Here is a 22,050-nt window from a genome sequence, read left to right on the forward strand (position 1 = left end):
AAAGACATGGAAATGATGTCTGTCTTTGAGCCATGAAAGGACATTTCAGGGCACCCCCATGTCTATCCTGAGTAAGGCGGTGACATTCACCAGCATAAGGAACCACAGAAGACACATAGCTTCAGGGCAGACATGGAAAATATCATAGATTCAGTTTTGGTAGTGTTGGATTTGAGCTACTTATAGCCATCTGCACTGACATGTCTGGTGGGAAGTTGGAGTTCTAGGTCTGGAGCTCAGAAAATAAAGATTTGAGAGTCATCAGTAAAGCCATGAATGAGCCTTGCAGAAGAATATATAGATATTTCTTGACCTTGAAAGTCATGACAGTATATGACACCACTGATTGCTCCCTCCTCCTTGAGAATCTCCCCTCTTGGTTTCTAGCACACCACCTTCTCTTGTTTCTCCCCTAAATCTCTGCATATTTCTCTGTGGCTCTTTCTCTTTCATCTGGCCTATAACTTTAGAGCGCCCTGGGGCTCAGTCCTTGCATCTAACCCGTGGTGACCTCATCTAGACTGACAGCTTTAAAGATTGTTCCCATCTGATGACTTCCACAGTTTGATCACGAGTCCAGATTCTCTCCAGGATTCCAGACTCCTAGCTAACTGACTCTTTTATATCTCGACTTGGTTTGGAGAAGAACCAAATTATATGAATGACTTACAATGGAATTTACTTGTGACTGATTTTTTTTTCCTGTGGTACCACTATATTTTGAGGATTTTGCACAGTGTAAAATGACAGAATCATAGATCGCTATGGTTTAGGCTGTATATACAGTAAAAACTATGGGTTTTAAACATTTAAGGGAAATTCCTATGGAAAAGAAAGACATGTAGAAGAACCCTTAACAAGGTTAATGTGCATGCCCAAGGTCTTTTGCGATTTTAGTGTGTCAATTTCCTTTTAGTTTACACAAAACTAAAACATTTTAAAAGAAAAAAAAATTCTAGAAATTTGTAAGATGGAATTACACAGTATATCCTCTTTTCTTGTCTGGCTTATTTCACTCAGCATAATTATTTTGAGATTCTTCCATGTTATAGCATGTATTCATTATAGCATCTCAAGTGTAATGTGCCTAAGACAAGCCCTTGAACTCCTCTGTTTCTCCCACCTTATTCTCACCTCTTTCATCTACTTTCAAAATCCACCCTCTGAGCACTTCCTTACCATTGCTGCTTTTACTACCCTGGTCAAATACCATCATCTCTCTCCTGAATTTTTCTTTAAGATTTTATTTATTTATTTGTCAGAGAGCACAAGCAGGGGAAACAGCAGGCAGAGGGAGAAGCGAACTCTCTGCGGAGCAGGGAGCCCAATGTGGGACTCAATCCCAGGCCCCCGGCAGCATTACCTGAGCTGAAGGCAGATGCTTAACTGACTGAGCCCCCCAGGCGCCCCTCTCCTGGATTATTTAACAGTCTTCTGCTTGATAGTCCTGCTTCCATCCTTGCTCCCTCTGTCTTTAACCCAGCAGCCATGATAAATTAAAAAAAAGAAATCAGATGATGTCATTCCTCTGCTCAAAAACCTGCAGTGGCTTTCTACCTCACATAGAGCATAAATGCCCAAATCCTCACCCTGGCCTGTGAGGAGTTATGATCTGTCCTCACGATGCCTCTCTGACCTCATAACCTACTACTTCCCACTTCCTTAATTTGCCCCTTCCTGACCCACCTTTAGCCACTCAAAATGCCAGGCAAATTTCTACCTCAGGGCCTTTGCATTTGCTCTTCTCTGTCTGGAACATTCTTCCCTCACTTACTTTCTCCCTCAACTCTTGCTGGTCTTTATTGAAATGTCACCTTGTGGAGGCCTTCCCAGACCACTCTATTGAAAACTGTAGCTTTGTATTTTTAAGATTTTATTTTTAGGTAAACTCTACACCCAGTGTGGGGCTCAAACTCACAACCTGGAGATCAAGAGCTGAATGCTCCACTGACTGAGCTGGCCAGGCACCCCTGTGTTGCCAATACATTTTACCCCCTTTCCCTGCTATTTTTCTCCATGGCACTTATTACCATTGTACATTTCATGTATTTTCATACATTTTACTTATTTTTAAAATTTCTGTCTCTACCGTTAGAATAGAAGCTTCATGGGGGCAGGATATTTTTCCCCCCACTGATGTATCTCTAAAACTTAAAATAATGCCTGGCACATCGTTTGAGCTCAACAAATTTTTCTTGATAGAAAGTGAGGCATGAGAAAGAACATAAAGAGAGTCTTGGGAAGTATGAACATTTCAGGGATATTTGAATCAATCATTCAAGTAAGGATTTAAGGATCATATTTCTATTAGATATATATTAAATATATATACTGTATATCTAGTACTTGCCTTCAGCTTGATCTCCTTTGAGCTGGCCCAATTTCTTTTTACTTTTTAACTTTTATAAAAGCTTCATTGAAGTGTTGTCGACATAAATGTAAATGCTGACATGTATATATGCCTGAGACCATCACCGCCATCAAGATAATACACGTATCTGCTCAAAAGTCTTCTCGTGATCGTTTGTAACTCCCCCCTCTGTCCTTTCTCACTCCTCTGAGTCTTCCCCTCCCCACCCAGACCCTTGGCAACCACTAATATTCTTCCTGTCACTATGGATTGGATTACATTTTCTTGAATTTTATAAGTTGGAATCACACAGTATATACTGTTTTTTTTGTCTGGCGTATTTCACTCAGCATCATTATTTTGAGATTCTTCCATGCTGTAGCATATATTCATAGTTCATTCCTTCGTTTGCTGACGAATGATCTGTTGTACGGACACACAGGACTTTGTTAACTCTTGATGGACACTTGGGTTTTTCTAAACGAAGCTGCCATGAACGTTCGAAAAGTGCAATTTGTTTCTGAGATTTGGGGTTGAGGATAGCAGCTTCATTTCACTAAGTGATAAATACAAAAATCAGATCAGCTCCAAGAAACTTCACGGGGAGCAAGTGTGAGGCATTAAGCGGTTAATGTGATTTGGCCAAGCCCGTTGCTGATGTGCTGCCGACAGCCCGCTTAGCTTCCGCCTGCATTATGTTTCCTGACTAAGTGAATCATGTCAGGAGTCTTAGACACATCAAAGGTGCAGTGCTGAACACGGACGCTGATTTATGGATTCCTTGAAAGACAGCCTCAGCCTCCTAATAGGGAGGATGTGATATGACAGGATACATTGCTAATGTTCCCGGGGTGCGTAACCCCAGGGTCTGCCCACTTCCTAGCCTTTGAAACTCAGTCCTGTTATAATTTTACAAAATATTTTTTGTCCTCCGCCCTCAACCGTGCATCTAGGCCAAATTCCTGTTTTCAAAGTTTTGCCAACATGCATGATCTGTTTTTTTCACACCAATTCAAGCTGTTGCAATTGAATCTGCGTTTGGATTTGGTCTGCCTGGTCTTCTCTTGGGAGGCATTAACACATGACTGACAAGTTAATAGAGGGCAAAATTTGATTGCAGAGGGTTGGCTGTAGAATATGGATTTTATTTTGGCTTGTTTACAACTGTGCTATCAGCTGTAAGAGTAAACTGTGAATATTGGTCAATTATTTTCTAAAGCCTTGTGGATTTCTTTAACCGTTTAACTGATGGTTTTCCCACTGCAGACATGCTCCTGGTGTCTGAAAATCCCTCTGACTTTCCCTTTTGCTGTCATGGAGTAGTTGCTCTGGACAGCTGGGATGATGCTAAAGAATTGCTGACCCCTGATGTAAGGCTCGTTAATTATTAACGCCAAGTTTGGTAATGACAATGAGAAATGAAAGCATTTCAGATCCTTCTTCTAAAGGGTCCTGGAGAAGTCACTTTCCTTCCTCTAGGGGTGGAGGGTGCAAGGAGTCCCTCTAAGTCTGTGTCTGTTCAAAGTTTACTTACTTACTGCAAAAGTACACATTGTGAGTATGGTAAGTTTGGAATGTGTGGAAAGATAGGAAGACATTTCAGCTCAATGGCAACCACTGTTTTGTTTGGTATAGGTCTTTATAGTCTTTCTTCTTCTTTTTTTTCTATTTGGGGTTTTTACTATATAGTTGGTTTGGTGGCTTTTTTTTTTTTTTTTTTAATAAATCACCCTGTATACACTATTCAGTATACAGTTTGCTTTTTTGATTAATCCTGTAATATAAGCATTTTCAGTGTTCTTACAAACTCTTCATAAACATTTAAATGAATACTTAATATTTTACCAGGCATTTGTCCTGTAGTGTAGTTAGCCATTCTCCTATTGTTAGACTCAAAGATTTTCTGTTTTGTTTTCTCCTGTGGTAAATATCTTTGTAGGTAAATGCTTTTTCTGTATATTAGATTCACCTTATGCTACATTCCCCAAAGTGAAATTACTAGGCAAGGATTATGAATTTTTTATAGTCTCTTGACACATATGCTAAATTAACCACTAGAAAGATTGTACCGGTTTCTACCCTCTGGGAGTGTGTGAGAACACACATCTCACCACGTGCAGCAGCTTCTTAGGGTGCGGTTTTCCGGTGCCGTGGTTTTTTCTTTTCTGAAACACTTCCCTTTGAATAAAGTTGGGGGGACATAGGGGAGCCCCCCAAATAAGCAACCCGTCAGATATTGGTGCTACTTTCTGCCATAACGATGGAAGGCAAAATAATTTACCTCATAGAGCCAGCTAATGATCAATGGCTGGAAGGGAGAGGAGGGGAGCAGGGCATCGAAGGAAAGTCCTAAAACTTCTGGAAGTTAAACAAGCCTTCCTAATTCTCTTTTAAAGGCATAGGCAGACTGTGGGTGACCAAGTGCCAACAGGGCTGATCTGCATTGCTTTGAACAGAGCTGTCCCACCTCGGGCTGTGGCGATCTGTTTCATTGCCTTTGACAGCCCGTGGAGTGTAGGGAAGTGTGACACGCAGCGGGGGTGAGGGGCTTACTGCAGCCATTAGGCAAATGAAGACATGGCCATCTGTTTCTCTTTTTACAGCAGGCCATGGACATCTTGGGCTTTCTTCCTGAGGAGAAGTGTGGATCCTATAAACTCATTGGAGCCATCACGCACTTTGGAAACATGAAATTTAAACAGAAACCCAGAGAAGAACAAGTGGAAGCAGATGGCACAGAAAGTAAGAATTACTTTGAGGCCATGGCACATACTCTCTTCAGTTCGCCGACCCCAGGCCTGCTCCCTTTTCCTGGCAGTTACCTCGCCTCTCGGTTTTTGAAAATGTTGAAACTGATCAGCGATCTCCCTCGGTTGCTGCTCCTCAAAATTATTCTCTTAACCACCCTTCTGATGTATAATTCTTGTATCTCAGAATGAGAAACAGTCCTTAATTATTGACAATGCCAGAAAATTTGCGCAATGTGGGTAATAGAGGCTTGACGAGAGAGAGCCCTGCTGTCAGCACATAGCCCGCTGAGAAAAACAGAGACAGGAGCAAATTACCAGAAGATGTATTAAGTGACATAATGGAGGTGCGGACAAAGATCTTTAGAATTCCCAAGGTAGAGTTTCCATTGGGTTGAGACCGCAATGCTTCATCTCCCTTTGTTTTTCATTCACATGAAAAAAATCTGTAGTCTTGCCTGTTTACCAAAAAGATCTGAGGCATCTTACATTGAATGATCTGTCTGGAATGAACATTAAAATAGAAAATCACAATTAGGAAAAGAAGAAAGCGTAGTTATTGTAATTATTTCATTTATTATTAAACTTCCTGGCTACTAAAACACAAAGGAGAAAACCCATTCATTCAAATCTTTCAACAAATTATTCTTAAAAATTTTGTATTTTCAGTTGTGGTAAAATATACATAATATAAAGTTTACCATTTTAACTGTTTTTAAGTGTATAGTTCAGTGATATTAAGTACATTAGTGTCGTGCAACCATCACCAGTATCCACCTCCAGAACTTTTTCATGATCCCAAACGGAAACTCTGTACCTGTTAATAACTCCCTATTACCCCCTTTTCTTAACCCCTCTCAACCATTATTCTTCTTTCTGTCTCTACGAATTTGCCTACCCTAGGTATCTCATGTAAGTGGGATCCTACGGTATTTGTCTTTCTATGTCTGGCTTATTTCACTTAGCAGAATGTCTTCAGGGTTCATCCATGTTATAGTGTGTGTCAGAATTTCATTCCTTTCTAAAGCTGAATAATATTCCATTGTATGTATATTTCACATTTTGTTTATCCATTTATCCATTTATGGACATTTGAGTCGCTTCTACCTTTCACTACTGTGATTAATACTGTTGTGAATATTGGTGTTTAGCCCAGAGAGGGACTTGCTGGATTAAATGGTAATTCTATGTTAAAGTTTTTTGAGGAACCATACCATACTCTTTTCCATAGTGGCTGCATCATTTTACATTCCCACCAGCGATGCCATAATGTTATCAGTTTCTCCACATATTTGTCAACATTTATCATTTCTTATTAAAATTTTTTTTTAATAGTAGCCATCCTAATGGGTATAAGGTAGCCCCTGCTACCAACTCTTCATTTCTCAGTCTTTAGTAAATGTCAGCTGGATTCTCTCAGTTGCCCTGACTCTTAGCATCATCCTAAACTCCTTTGTCTCTGCCTTGTTGTGGCTACCTTTAAATATATATAAAACTTATCACTACTTACCATGACCATGTCCAGTGCTACCATAGTCTGAGCCATTGTTTCTTACCAGATTATTACAATAGCTTCTTTATTGGTCTCCCTGTCTTCACCCTTGTCTCATTACTGATAGTTCTGCACAGAACAGCCAGTGGTGATCCTTTCATGGTATAAGTCAGTTCATGTCTTCTCTTCACTCTAGACTTATCAATAGCTCCCATCTTACTTAAACCCTAAGTCCGTTTTTTAAAATTTTTTTATTGTTATGTTAATCCCCATACATTACATCATTAGTTTTAGATGTAATGTTCCATGATTCATTGTTTGTGCATAACACCCAGTGCTCCATGCAGAACGTCCTCTTTAATACCCATCACCAGGCTAACCCATCCTCCCCTCACCCAGAACCCTCAGTTTGTTTTTCAGAGTCCATCGTCTCTCATGGTTCGTCTACCCCTCCGATTTCCCCCCTTCATTCTTCCCCTCCTGCTATCCTCTTCTTTTTTTTTTTTTCTTAACATATATTGCATTATTTGTTTCATAGGTACAGATCTGAGATTCAACAGTCTTGCGCAATTCACAGCACTTACCAGAGCACATACCCTCCCCAGTATCTATCACCCAGTCACCCCATCCCTCCCACCCCACCCCCCACTCCAGCAACCCTCAGTTTGTTTCCTGAGATTAAAAATTCCTCATATCAGTGAGGTCATATGATACATATCTTTCTCTGATTGCCCTAAGTCTTTTTTTTTTTTTTAAAGATTTATTTATTTATTTGAGAGAGAGAGTATGTGTGCACACAGAGTGGGAGGGAGAGAGAGTAACCTCAAGCAGACTCCATGCTGAGTGCAGAGCCCAAAGAGGGGCTCAATCCCAGGACCCTGAGATCATAACCTGAGCTGGAACCAAGAGATGGACACTCAACTGACTGAGTAACCCAGGCACCTCCTAAACCCCGAGTTCTCATCATAGCCTCCTTGTCCTCTGTGATATTTCCAAATCTCTCTAATCCCATCTCCTACTGTGATATTGTGATTTATAATAAAATAAATTATATTTGATCTTTGGTCCAGTTTCTGACACAGAGTTCTTAAGACCCTTGGAATTTTCTAAGTGATGAGAGCAATACAGGTGATCTTGTTATGTTAATGAGGTGACTTTTGGACTCTACCTAAGGATGGCGGCTGGTCAGCATAGGAACTAACCGTGTGGTTAGACAGATGGAACTTTCAGTCTCACCTCCAACAGGGGAGAAGAGAGGGCTTAGGATCGATTTCTATCACCAATGGCCAATGATTTAACCAGTCATGTGCTTGAAATGAAGTCTCCATAAAAACCCAAAAGGACAGGTTTGGAGAGCTTCCAGGTTGGTGAACCCATGAAGATTTGGGGAGGAAACTGTATTCTGCACTCTTCCTATACTTTGCCCTCTGCCTTCTATTCCATCTGGTTGTTCCTGCGTTATATCTTTTTATAATAAATTGTTCCTATGGTAAATAAAATGTTCCTCTGAGTTCTGTGAGTCCCTAGCACATTAATTGAACCCAAGGAGGGGGTCACTGGAGCCATGAATCTATAGCCTGTGAGTCAACAGCCCAGGAGACAACCTGGACTTGCAACTAACATCTGAAGTGGGGGAGTAACAATCTTGTTGAACTGAACACTTAACCCATGGAATCTGATGCTATCTTTGGATAGAATTGAGTTGAATTATAGGATACCCAGCTGGTGTTGCAGAATTGCTTGGTGTGGAATCATCTACCCACCCCCACCGACCCCTATCCTCAGAATAGGGTACAGAATCTTCATCTACCCTTTCTCCTTCTCTCATTCCCTTCTCTCAGCCCCACTAATCTCTCCACTCTTTTTAGAGCATGTGAGCACTCCTGTTTCAGGACTTTCTCACTGACTCCTCCTCCTTTCTGGAGCTCTTTTTTCCTAGGCATCTCCATGGCTTACTTCCTCACTTTATTAAGGTATCCTCTTAAATGTTACCTTATCAGAAAAGCCTTCCCTGACCACTCCCACCACCTTCCTATCGCTCTCTCTCTGCTTATCCTGAATACTTTTTGTGTCATTCATACAGCTTTTTTTTTTTTAATTGACCATCCTACTCCTCAATCCCTATCAGATGTAAGCTCCATAAGAGCAGGAACTTAATTTGGTGTGTTCAGTGCTGTGTTTCTAGGTTTTAAAACAGTGCCTGGCACCTGGTAGTAGATTATTATTTCTTAAAAGAATCCTACTTGCTTAGGGACAATCACTGTTAATGCCACAGGACCTATCTTTCATGTGTTTTTATAGTTGAATATGCACAGGGAACTTTTTAAAATATATATGTTCATACTCTTCAGGTTCCATACTAGATTTTTTCACTAAATTATGTGTGAACATCTTTTCGTCTTTTCTGCAATATCTTTTTAGATGGCTACAAAATGTCCCATTGTATGGATAATTAGTTTAAATATCTCTTATTAAATATTGAAATTATTTCATCATGAACAAATTTGTGGTGAACATCCTTACAGATTCAAAGATATATATAAAATTTTCTTAGAATAAACTTCTAAGAGTAAATTTTTTTCTCAAGCTGCCCTATGTTTTACCATTTATATTCCCATCAGCAGCATCTGAGAGTAACTTTCTCACTACGTTCACTAATATTAAGTTATTTTTCTATTGTCAAGTAGCCAGCTTTTGTTTTATACTTAAATACTAATAAAATTAATTTTTGTATGTTACCTATTTGCATTGTTTTATTTTGGGATTTTTGTTTCCATCCTTGGCCTACTTTTAAAATTGAAAACATTTTTGTTTGGAACAATTGGCTTTTTCTTACTGATTTCTAAGGGCTGTTAACATATTAAGCTTTGGTGATTTTTTCCCCCGGTTAACCATGGAAGGAGGATTGAAGGAGCTGGACAGACGGAGAAGAGGGTGGAAAGGGAGAAGGCACCCAAACCGAAGGGGGCATTTTTGCCTTTGCTTCTTTCTTGAGTGCCAACCCCACATTTCTTTCTACTGCATAATCTCGTGGTATCCTAAACTGCATGGCTAAAATGAATACCCTCTTCTCTTCCCATGTGATATATTCCTGTTGACTTCTCTTTGTATTCACGATGCTGCTCCTTCCTCTACTTCTCAGGGCAGAGCCCTCTTGGTCATTTTTCTGTCTTTTCCCATTTCTTATTACCAGTTTAGACCATCAGCACCTTGCATGTTGGCATTTTGCAATGGGTTCACTTTCTCTCTACTCTTCCCACTCTGATCTGTCTTGCACACGTGCACAAAATTAATCATTGTGAGGTCTGATTCTATACCATTTCTTTACTAAAAGTCCCTTAATGTTTTCCCATTATTCAAAGATCACCTTGTAGTGATTGGCGTCAGAAGTCTTCTGTGACCAGAAATTACTCGCTTTTCTCAGTTTATTGCTCACCCCCTGACTTCGTGGTCCAGTCTTTGACCGTACCAGCTCTCTCCTACTGCAATGCCTGTAAGTCATGCTGTTCTGTCTCAGAAATTCTTGTTCTTTTTGTATTTGCTTATCAAAACCCTTCTCATCTTTCAAGACTCAGATCAAATACTATATCTTTTTTTAAATATTCCCTGGTCAGGCAGTCCAGAAGGGATCTCTCCTTCTTTCAAACTTTCATAATAATTGATTTCTTTGTCTCTGATAAGCGTTGTTTTACTGACTTGTTATTTTTTTCTGTTTTATTTAGTCTCGTGGGTTATAAACTCCTTGATGTCAAATTTCTTGTCTTGTTTATCTCTCTTGCTACAGCATCTAGCACTTAGGCCTTGCACATAGCAAGTGATCAGTAAACTTTGTTTAATAAATTAGGGAAATGTGAACAGCTCAGAAACAATATTATAACTCTACATAAAAGGTAACAGTTGAATGCCATTCTTTTAACCCCTCTTCCACATTAGCCGGGTTGTGGATTGACAAAACTGGATTTTGTTCCTTTCTTTATATCTGACTGTTTACATATGGGATTGAACTAGGATGAAATTATAAGGTTGGAGAAAATTGCCTTTTGTTTTCCTCTACCGCCTTACTTGTTTTTAGGTAAAGTCAGACTTCATTCTATCTTCTTGACTTCAAAATGCACTTACCAGGGGCGCCTGGATGGCTCAGTCAGTTAAGCGTCCAGCTCTTGGTTTTGGCTCAGGTCATGATCTCAGGGTCCTGGGATCGAGCCCTGTGTTAGGCTCCATGCTCAGCGCAGAGTCTGCTTGAGATTCTTTCCCCCTCCCCCTTCCTCTCCCTCCCCCTCCTCTCCTCCCCCTGCTCATGTGTGTTCTTTCTCTCTCTCTCTTTTAAATAAATAAATAAACTAACTAACAAAATCTTTAAAAAAAATGTATTTATTAGACCTGGCTACCATTCTCTAGAGAGTAGCTCTCAAACTCTGTTTAACATTGGACCCACCCAAGGAGCTTTGAAATTTCTGGAGCTCAGGCCTCACCCAGACCAATCTGTGTAGGTACAGGCATCATTATTTGTTTTGACATCTTGCCGGGTGACCCCAATGTGCATCTAAGTTTGAGGACCACTATAATATGGACTCTGTTCTCAAATCTTCATGTATGTCAGAATCACCTGGGGAATATAAAACAGGCCCAGATCCTAACCACCTTCAGCAAGCCGAGTCTTTGTGCCTTTATGAGCTCTCCAGGCTATTCTGATCCAGCCAATGTTTGAGAACACCTGTTCTGGCTAAACTATCAGACAGCCTAATGAAAATCCATGGGTTTATTCACAAGGTCCTAGGGCGTGATGGTGGGAATTTCATAAAGCCTCTTTTGAGAACACATCAGGTCATACGATGAAAATGTGTTTATAGACCTTGCTGTGTTCATAATAAACATTTCCTGAATGTCAGATGGATATTTATTCATAGACTTAAACTATTTTCACCTTGGTTGTGAAACTTAGTGCAAATGAAGTAATTTATTTTTTTAGAACAAGATGACTATTGTTTTCTGTCTAAACACAACACAACACAACACAACACAAAAAACTGGAGAATGTGTAATGATCTGTAGGATAAATGCAAAGTATAATACTTCTCTGTAGATACTTGGCTGTCTCTGGAGTGGGTGGGAAATGATTCTGTAATGTTGGATGCTATTTCTGTTAGAGCCTAAGGTGGGATATTGTACAGAGAATTTGGGTTTCCTTTGTTCATGGATAAAAATAGACTTAAAGGACTGTCCTTAACACTGGAAAAAAGAGGCATGAGTTTGTGACTATTATTACCTGTATTGGCCATCTGAATGCTTCCAAAGCTCAGAAAACTGAACTCCTGTCTTTTTTTTTCCTGAACAGATACTGTGGAATTGTTCATTTTTCACATTGTTGGTTAGTATTCATTTCCACTCAGATTGATCAGGCACATTACATTTCTCTCTTTCTATTGAATATTTTCATTCTAGCTTGTGTGCTCTTTAAAGTCCATTCCAGTGCAAAAAGGCCATGATTCTGATCCACTGGATTCTCCACTTAAATAATCATGCTTTTGTCTCCAAATATGGCACTCTTAGCACGGATATCTCAGCATAGGATGAACACGTCTGCTCTACTTTTGATTTTTCCATTTATTTTCCCAAATAGGCTTTGCGTTTTGAAAGGTTTCATAGCAACTGAGTACCTGGGCCATTATCACTGACATAGAGTAGGTGTGTAGCTTGTTAAAATGTATGTATAATATGTATTGATTTTAGTTAACAAGCAAATAAACATTTCAAGCTTTTTAAGCCTTTGTGAAAATTTCAAAGGCCCACAAGAGGAAATGGATATAGATAATACAAATGACATATTAGCTCTCTAATTGTTTTTTGTTTTTACCTTATTCCCTGTCTGTTGTTATTGCTCAGGAAATCTTGTACTTTTTAGTGAAGTAAGGAATGACTGCATTTCCTTCTATTGTAAGACATTATTTTACAAAGTGACTACATCAGATATGCTAGCATGTATCAGCATTCATCAAAAAATGTAGGATGCGTTTCAGATGAATGAAATATTCCTTTTATTTGATAACTGAAGAAATCTACAATTGGAAATGTGCTTATAACTTTTTGCCTGTGGCTTTCTCTTGTACTGTTGTCATTTTTAGAAACACATGATGTGATACATGTTAATTTACTCTTTCTGATAACACTCATTCTTCCCCCACTTTCCTTAGAAAATGGAAGCACTGTTTTAGAATAATGCCATTGTGTGGGTTGTAAGTATTCCTGTTGGGCAGCAGAGGGCACTATGGAGCAAACAGAGACTTGACAGGAAAAGAAAGGTTTTTGATAAATACAAGTGTCCTGGCTTATGCTGATTATTGGTGGTTGTCTTGAATTATCAAATTACATGTCCCAAGTCCCCGTTTCATTGAAGGAAGCTACAGTACATATGTGGAAGGGAAAAATAGGCAAAAAATAAAGATGAGATTTTCCATGTTTATCAGATAAATATTTCTTTTCAGAAGAAGACCAGTATTAAGAAGTAGATTCTTTTTGTAACTGAGGTATAATTCACATGCCATGAAACTGACCGTTTTAAAGTATACAGCTCAGTGAGTTTTAGCATATTCACAAGATTGTGTAACCATTACCACTATCTAATTTCAGAACATTCCATTACTTCAAAAAGAATCCTATTCTACACTTGAAACCAGTATTATGCTGTATCTTAACTAACTGGAATTTAAATAAAAACTTGAGGAAAAAAAACACAAAAAGAATCCTGTACCCACTAGTAGTTACTCACCATTCCCTTCTCTCCCTAGCAACCACAGGGGCTACTTAATATTCTTTGGAATTGCCTATTCTGGACGGTTCATATAATTGGAATCACACAATGTGTGGCCTTTTGTTTCTGGCTTCTTTCACTTAGCATAACATTTTCAAGTTAGATCCATGTTGCAGCATGCATCAATACTTCATTCCTTTTTTACGGCTGAAAAAGTTTCCATTGTATCTATATACTGCATCTTGTTTATCCATTCATCAGTTGACGGATGTTTTGGTATTTTCCACTTTTGACTGTTATGAATAATGTTGCTAGAAATATCTGTGTGCAATTTTTTGTGTGAACATATGTTTTCACTTCTATTAGTTCTATACCCAGCAGTAGAATTTCTGATTCCTAGAGTAACTCTAACTTTTCAGTAGCTGCCAAACTGTTTTCCACAGTGACTATACCATGCTACATTCCAACCAACAATGTGTGGCGATTTCAATTCCTCCACACCTTCACCAACACTTGTTATTGTCTGTCTTTTTGATTATAGCAAGTCTAGTGAGTGTGAAGTGGCATTTCATTGTGATTTGATTTGCACTTCCAAGAACTAAAGTCTTATAAACATTTAAGATTCAGACATTTTATTTCAAAACTACAGTCTTCCCTGCTACATCTGTCTAAACAGACCCTCCTCTCGTTCTCTGGGGAGTCTGTTTGGCTCTAATGGAATGAATTTTAACAGTGTTTTCCTTTTCCTTCTCCCACCTTCCCTCTTCCCCCTTTCCCTCCTTGCCTTCCTTCCTTTCTTCTGACCAAGTGCTGACAAAGGTGCTTTCCTCATGGGCATTAATTCCTCTGAGTTGGTGAAGGGCTTGATCCATCCCAGAATCAAAGTTGGTAATGAATATGTTACTAGAGGTCAAAATGTAGAACAGGTAGGGTGATGTTTCCAGAGCATTATGACTCTATGATCTTGTAATAAATGTATACATATTGTACTTGTTATTTTTCAGCTTCTGGTGATGTCTGCAACAAGAGCTTCTATAAAAAAGCAAGTAAGAGCTCTTGTGATGAGTGTTCGGAATGTTTTCCCTTGTGATGCATACCACAGTAAATGCTCTGTGTTAAGAATCTTTCCAGATTCTTAATATACTGTTTGATACTTTTCCCGTAGGTAACAAGTCTCTTTGCAGATGGAGGCAAGCCTTTTACTTGTGACCAACATCTTTGTTGTCCAACTAAGAAGCTTTCAAAGCTATTAGTTCTGACATGAATAAAATTGGCATCCCCCGCCTGTTTGGAATACTGACTTTTTAGAGTAACAGGCACAGTAGTTGAGATAGGGTTTTAAAATATAGGCTCAAGTTAGTATTCGAAGGAGGGATGTTGAGAGCAGAAATGAGAGATCGAAGGTCATGTGGGTTTTGTGCAGCACCCAGGAGAATTGTTTTAATGATAAAATAACAAGTGCTCTGAGGACTGCTGATCCTGAAGCTTGGTCAGAATGCAGTAAATGTTCCCAGGGCTGCCAGATAATGAGACCATCTAAGTATGCTAGTGCATTTCAAAATAATAATTTACATCTCTAATGCATATGAGTCAGTATGTGATAGCCCCATGCTGCAGTAACACATACACACTGAAATCTCAGCTGACAGTAAACTAAATATTTCTTTCTTACATCAAGTCCAATACAGATTGGATCGCCTTCTTCCATATTGTAGTTTGGCCACCTGTAACACGTGGCCTCCAAAGATGCTGCACACGGTGAACAGATCATTTGTAGAAAAAGTACACCCACCTTAACAGCTTGGGGCTAGAAGTGATGTCATTTTCACTAATATTCTATTGGTGAAAATTAGTCTAATTACCCCCTTAGCTACAGGGGGGCTGAGAAATGGAAATTCCCCCTTTTTGCTGGGTGCTTTTCCAGAAATCCCTTTCTGGAAAGAGGGAATGGTACGATCACATGGAGTATGCATAAGACATTCACAGGCATTGTCTCCTTCTGTTCTTACAACAATACTCAGAGGTAAAGAGAGCAGGCATACTGATGTTTTCCCAGTTGGGGAATCTAAGGGTTAGGGAACATAAGTAACACTGCAAAGGGCACACAGCTAATATTCAGGTGACATTTAGATTGTCTTACTCTACATACATTTTAAATCTGAAAATGCGATAGACAAATGTACAAATCTGGGATAGAAGACAGTTATTTTGATGACAATAAACTATTTCTTTTTGGTATATTAAAGCATCTGGTGTGACTATGTTATTTAAAACATTTCAGCAATCTCCTAGTTTAACTTACTCTATCAATCAATAATTCTGCCTCTATCACAATACTAGACTGAACCCATCAGTTTCCATTTTTGCTCTCCCTCCTCACTGGACCTCCTTGAGGCTATGGGCTGTGATCAGTACATTCTGGGACCCTTGGCCTCTAGCAGAGTGCCCTGCAAGTAGTAGGTGCTCCATAGACGTTAAGGTAAACTAAATATTGAGCTGAATTTGAACCGTGATCAGCAGGACAAGTAGTTGAGCTATTGCTTATAGTGAGGTTAGGGGTGTTTGGCAGTTTCTTGCTTTTTAACACATTAGCCACGACATGCATGCATGACATGCTATGATTATAGAACAGGGGCTTGCTCTGTGTAAAACTAATGAGCCCAGAGGAGGACTAAAATCAAACCTTCGCCTCTTTAATAGTGTGTTCCCAGGAACTGAGTTACCACCAGCCTTTACTATAATAGAACCAGTGAAGTAAACTAATGTATTATTATCCAACATTAAAAGAAAAAAAAAATCCTCATCTTCCATCCTCTCTGTCTCTTTCTCTTTCTCCTGCTCCTGGAGAGAGAGTAAGAAAGCACACTGTAAGGCTTTTCTTTTCTTAGGAATTTTACTGACTTTATAGAGACAATTGCCCCTGCTAAGAATAGAGATGTATATGCTCTGTTGATGACAATTGCAAAAGATGGCAAAAATTCTTGCAGTGTTAACACTTACAGAATTTGGTCCCAGCTCGAATGCTGACTAACTCTGGGACCTTGGTCAAATATCTTCACCTCTCTGAGTACCCAGCAAAGAGGTGGAATTCCTCCGTGTCTCAGTGGAGGGGTGACTGGAATCTAAATAGGACGATCCTTCAGATGTGAGTGTGTCCTGCACATTGTAGAGGTTTTGCATTCTTGCTCCCATGTGCTCACTGCCCATAGCACTCAGTCAAGATGACAGTTGGAAGAACGCCCTCCCTATTTTCAAATGCACTCCTCCTTTAGGGGCAGGTCCCATCCCCAGCTGAGAGCCACTGCATGCCATTATCAAGAACTAATGTCCTTCAGGTCCAGTATTTTATGATTCCATGGGAGTTTTAACTATGCCTGTTAAAAATAAGTTGTTTTAATTTTAAAAAGATTAAAAATGATAAAAAAAAATCATAAAAGTAACCACTGAGCATATGCTAAGTGCTTTGTGTAGATGTCTCATTCAATTGGACAACAAGCCTACAGAATTTATCTTTTTTTTTGGAGAGAGAGAGAGAGAGGAGGGGGAGGGGCAGAGGAAGAGGGAGAGAGACTCTCAAGCAGACTCCAAGCCCAGCATGGAGCCTGAGGCGGGGGTGATATCACGACCTTGAGATCATGACCTGAGCTGAAATCAAGAGTTGGGCACTCAATTACGCCACGCAAGCGTCCCTACAAAATTGATCTTATTTATATTTCCATTTTATAGTTAAAGACGGTAAACTTTACAAAGATTAACTGCTCAAGGTAGCATAGGAAATATTGGAGGAAAGTTGGGGAAGTAAAAGCAGAAAGGGGATAGGAGAGCAGGAACTAACATGCATTGGGTACCAAGTGCCAAACGTTGTGTTATATATATTTACATTCTCTGTCTCATTGACTCTCTCCCTATGACCTTGGCAGATGCATATTTTAATGTTATTTTACAGATGAGAAAGGCAGGGGTCCAAGTGGTTACAAATATGACTCCATTTCTGTTTGGTGGTTGTTTTTGTTCTATTGTATGCTATTGCTCTCCACTGATCAGGTTTCTGTGAGGTTATTTGAAAAAGAGCTAAGGAATGAGTCCGTGTAGTCCCTGAAAAGTGGAAGTGTAGGTCCAGCTGCCTAAGTCTTCCTTCATTGGATAGAAAATGATGAAAATGATTCATTAGTAAGCCGTATGTTGGTTTATTGATTTCAGTCAGCAGACGCCATACCATCTATATCTTCCTCTGACTACATCTTCAGGCTTCTTCCTGTTTCTTCACTACTGTCCACCCCAGACCAGTTTCTCTCCCACCCCCACTTCCAAATATTTAGGGAATTAAGAAGGGGTAAGCAAGTTTGTCCTGTTCTTTTTAAAGTTTCAAAGTGACTGCTGTAGACAGAGAGTGATTTCCTCAGGGCTCCAGAGGATAAAAATCATTCTATGTGCTTTATTTGTGTGGGTGTGCTCTTGACGCCCATAGTAAAAAACTGTAACGCCATCCGGCTTATGGATTACTGTGGCAATGACTCAAGATAACTGATCAGAGAGTGGGTGACTCATACCTAAATCACCACCAGACAACAACTGGCTCCTCTGTGTGCTCTCTCCTGGGCAGCTGAAGGATGGATGGGATAGGCTGCTTTTTAAATGTTAAGTGGTTGGAGCACGTTCTGCTTCCAGGCTTGGAGAATGTCCAGCTGAAATCCACTCCTACTTGGAGTTGGTCAGAAACCCGCTACTCCAGCAGTACCTTTGCATCATGGAAGTGGCATCTGCATTTATACGGCATTAGCCAGCACAGAGTCTGGAGCTCTCCCCAGTAGGTTACGTTAGAGCCTTTGCCACATACCTCCAGGGGCAGGAAATGCAGCCTGAGTTTTACAGTAGGAGAATCTGAGTCAGACTGATGCACTAAATTGCCATTCTCCACATAGGGAGTTGAGATTAACCCTGGGAACTGATAGAATAAAGACTGTGGAAGCTGAGGCTAGAAAGAACCTTCAGGAACATTATTCAGGTGAAGAGATCTGCCATCCAGAGAGGTTAGACCACTTGCCAAAGGTTATACAATTTTTTTTTAAAGATTTTATTTATTTATTTGACAGAGAGAGACATAGCGAGAGAGGGAACACAAGCAGGGGGAGTGGGAGAGGGAGAAGCAGGCTTCCCACTGAGCAGGGAGCCCGCTGCGGGGCTCGATCCCAGGACCCTGGGATCACGACCTGAGCCGAAGGCAGACGCTTAACGACTGAACCACCCACGCGCCCCAGAGGTTATACAATTTATTAGCAGCAACGACAGCAGCGGGACAAGGGCTGGGCATTCCAGATCCCTAACCTGCTCTACCAGTATTTGCAAACTTCATGGTGCACAGGAATCCGCGGGGGATCATGTTAGGGTACCTGTTCAGATTCATAGGTCTGGGACTGGAGGCCAAGATGCTGAGGGTTGGCATCTTTAACATGCTCCCGGGCGGTGCTGATGCTACAGGTCTTAGGACCACACTTCGAATAGCAAGGCTTTAGAATGCATTACCACTCTCCACACCCCCATCCCGGCCCCGGAAATTTGGTCCTCTGATAACAGGAACATGATTTCTCTCACAGGACTGTCTGGTAAGGAGGCACCAGGCTGGTTTGCCTGCAGGTTTCTTCTCTCCTCCTCCCTTTCCTCCTTTCCTTGCTTCCTTCTCCCTTTCTTCTCATTGTAGTAAATTTCCTCTCCTGTATCATCTCAGCAGCACGCTAGAACTACAGAAAGTCAATAAATAGATCCCGATTTTACTAGAAGGTAGCTGCTGATAGAAAATACCCAGGATTAAAATGCACACTGCTGACAGATGTGGAGTGCTTGCAGTGTGATTTCCAGGTGATCTATGCCACTGGTGCCCTGTCCAAGTCAATATATGAAAGGATGTTTAAGTGGCTGGTGGCACGAATCAACAGGGCGCTGGATGCCAAGCTGTCAAGGCAATTCTTCATTGGCATTCTTGACATCACTGGTTTCGAAATCATTGATGTAAGTATATCGGGTTAGAATGAAGTCAACGCGTATTTATAAGGAGATCAGAAAATGTGGATTGAACATCAGAAAATGTAGTCAAAGTGTGATGAGATTCCCTCTGTGAAAACTTAAGCCACTCTGGTTGGAAAAGAGCTATTATTAATATTAAAAATAATAATTATAATAATTAATGGACTTAATTAATTCAGCCTTACAGGTAAATAGAAATAGAAGAAACTTTATGATTTTGAATTTTGATATAATCACGTGTTATTGTCATAATTTTTAGTTTATAGGTATATTTGAAGGAGGTAAGAATTTAATTGAGGATTCTTTACTTGTTGGGTCTATTTGCCATCAGATTGATTGTGGTTATGATATTCTCTCTACATTTTTCCAAATGGACCTCATTTTTATTTTATTTTTATTTTTTATTTTTCATTGAGATGTATTTGACAATTAAAAAATGCACAAACAATGAATCATGGAACACTACATCTAAAACTAATGATGCAATGTATGGGGATAATATAAGAATAAAAAAATTTTAAAAAAATGTATATGTTTGAAGTATACAACTTGCTGGCTTGGCACATATTTGCATTGTGAAATAATCACAGTCAAGTTAATTAACATACCCATCACCTCAAATAGTTACCATTCGCTCAATTTTACTTTTATCTCTTCTTCCTACCTAATCATGTCTTTGAAGTATAACAACCTTGAGCAGCTCTACATTAATTTTACCAATGAAAAATTGTAATAGTTCTTTAATCAGCACATGTTTTTTCTGGAGCAAGAGGAACATACGAAAGAAGGCTTTGACTGGGTGTCCATCGACTTTGGTCTGGATTTACAAGCCTGCATAGATCTCGTGGAGAAGGTAATGCTTGTTTTTCTTCTCGTTCATTCTGATTTAAGGCCAATCGTCCCTGCTTGCTATATTGATGCGTATTAGGACTCGGGCTCTGTCAGCAGATGGGAAATGGGGCAGGAGAGCTCTGCGCGTCCTCTCTTAATGGGCTTTGTGTGCAGCACCCGTGCAACCGAACTAAAGCCTCGTGTCAGTTACCCCACTCCATCATCTCCCCCCAGACTGTCGCTGCTCCTTTCCTGCTTATGCATGGCCTCCACTGTTAATGCATGAGGAAACTTGTCGAGATTAAAAATGGTCATGCTCTTGACTGGAAAAACACAGAGCTGAAAATATGAGCGCTGTAGGGCCCGGCTGATTAACATAAGGTGAATGAGTAGACCCAGAGCAGCTTAACGAAATTTGGCAAATTAGCATGCAAACAAACAACTGTCATAAATCCTCAAGGCCACTACCTTGCAGGATGTAGTTTGTTCATTTAATTGGACAAGTACCAGTTAGCTTAAGTAATCTATGACAATACTTCATGGCTTATTAGTGAATTAGCTGCAGTGTATGGTTTCTGAATTCAGTGATGTTCCTGTACTTTGAAATCTTTCTGTGTGCTCTGGGAAAGATTAACGGGGTTTGCCTGGGTATCGAGGATAGCGTTTTCTGTGGTTTGTCCATGGGAGAATGCGTGGCGGCATGTCTTGCTATAACCGTGGATTGCCGTGAATTCTGGAGCCAGGTCTGGAAGGCCAATGTCTAGTGCTTTCAATGTTCTGAATGCTCTCTTTGGCTAAGTGGTTGCATCTGATTCTCAACAGCCCAGTCAGGAAGGAGCTAGGGTGCCCAACCTCTCACTGTCTTTGCGGGCCTCAGTTTTCATTGATCAGTGTCCCATCAACTTTATTTATTAGGATTTAGATGAAATGACATCTTCCTAGAAAATAGCTATTACTCCTAACAGGAATGGATGTCACATTGATTTTATTTATTCTATAGCCAGTGAACTTCATAGAGGAAGGACAGGCTGATTAAAAAAAATAATAATAATGCTAATGAACCAACCTCTGAGCTGATTAAAAATAATAATAATAATGGCCCAACCATGATTTTTTTGTAAATGTTTGTTGGCATTATTCAAGCTGAGAAATGAAACTAAAGAGCAATTGCTTTTGGCAATTGTTCCCTGTAGTATCTGCTTGCTGGGATTATGGTGAGATACCGTTTTCGGGCAGGAAGGTGGGACATAGATATTATTCAGAATCAGATAGGTCTGTGAACATTACTGATTTTTAGTTGATCTGAAGCCCTTTGCCTCATTTGTGCCAGTCTCGGGGATTCCAAGTAACACACTAGCAACACGGATGTAATTTCCTGTTGCATTTTCTACTGATACAGTAAAATGAGAAAAACAAAAACAAAAACACCTGACCAGATGATAGAAAGAAAAGATAAGTCTTTGGTTTCCTATGAATGATTTCAAAGGTATTCAGGTCAGGCAAATGAGGAATACTAAAACCTTTCTTGACATGATTCTATATTTTGAAAAGCCCCGTTGAGCTAGTTCAGCCTACATGAAAAAAATTGGTTGTAAATATTAATGACCAAACTTACTTCTTGAAATAGAATGAATCATGAGAAGTTTTCCAAATTCAAAAGAACTGAAATGCATCAATATGTACAAAATGCCTTATAGCATGCGTCTGTGTGTGTATATAAGGAAGAGGGATTTTCATACATAAAAGTTTCCCATTTTCATGTTTACAAAAACGTTTGTCAAACTAAAAAAATGTATTTTAACACCACCTTTAACTGTTAATTTGGTCGTCAAGCATACAGTGACCTCCTCTCTATATATGC

At 39.8% G+C, this 22,050-nt stretch overlaps 1 protein-coding gene across 1 annotated transcript in view; it reads left to right on the plus strand.

Annotated features, from left to right (window-relative positions):
* The window catches only part of MYH15 (myosin heavy chain 15), a 150,550-nt gene that overhangs the window by 23,340 nt on the left and 105,160 nt on the right, over window positions 1-22,050 (plus strand). The window contains 5 exon segments of the mRNA XM_034990947.1: window positions 3,617-3,720; window positions 4,954-5,090; window positions 14,143-14,263; window positions 19,194-19,343; window positions 20,041-20,211. Of these exon segments, the coding sequence (XP_034846838.1) occupies window positions 3,617-3,720; window positions 4,954-5,090; window positions 14,143-14,263; window positions 19,194-19,343; window positions 20,041-20,211 (683 nt within the window).

The sequence above is a fragment of the Mirounga leonina genome, unplaced genomic scaffold (genome assembly GCF_011800145.1).
Source record: "Mirounga leonina isolate KUSES-001 unplaced genomic scaffold, KU_Mleo_1.0 Mir_115, whole genome shotgun sequence".
NCBI classification, from domain to species: Eukaryota; Metazoa; Chordata; class Mammalia; order Carnivora; family Phocidae; genus Mirounga; species Mirounga leonina.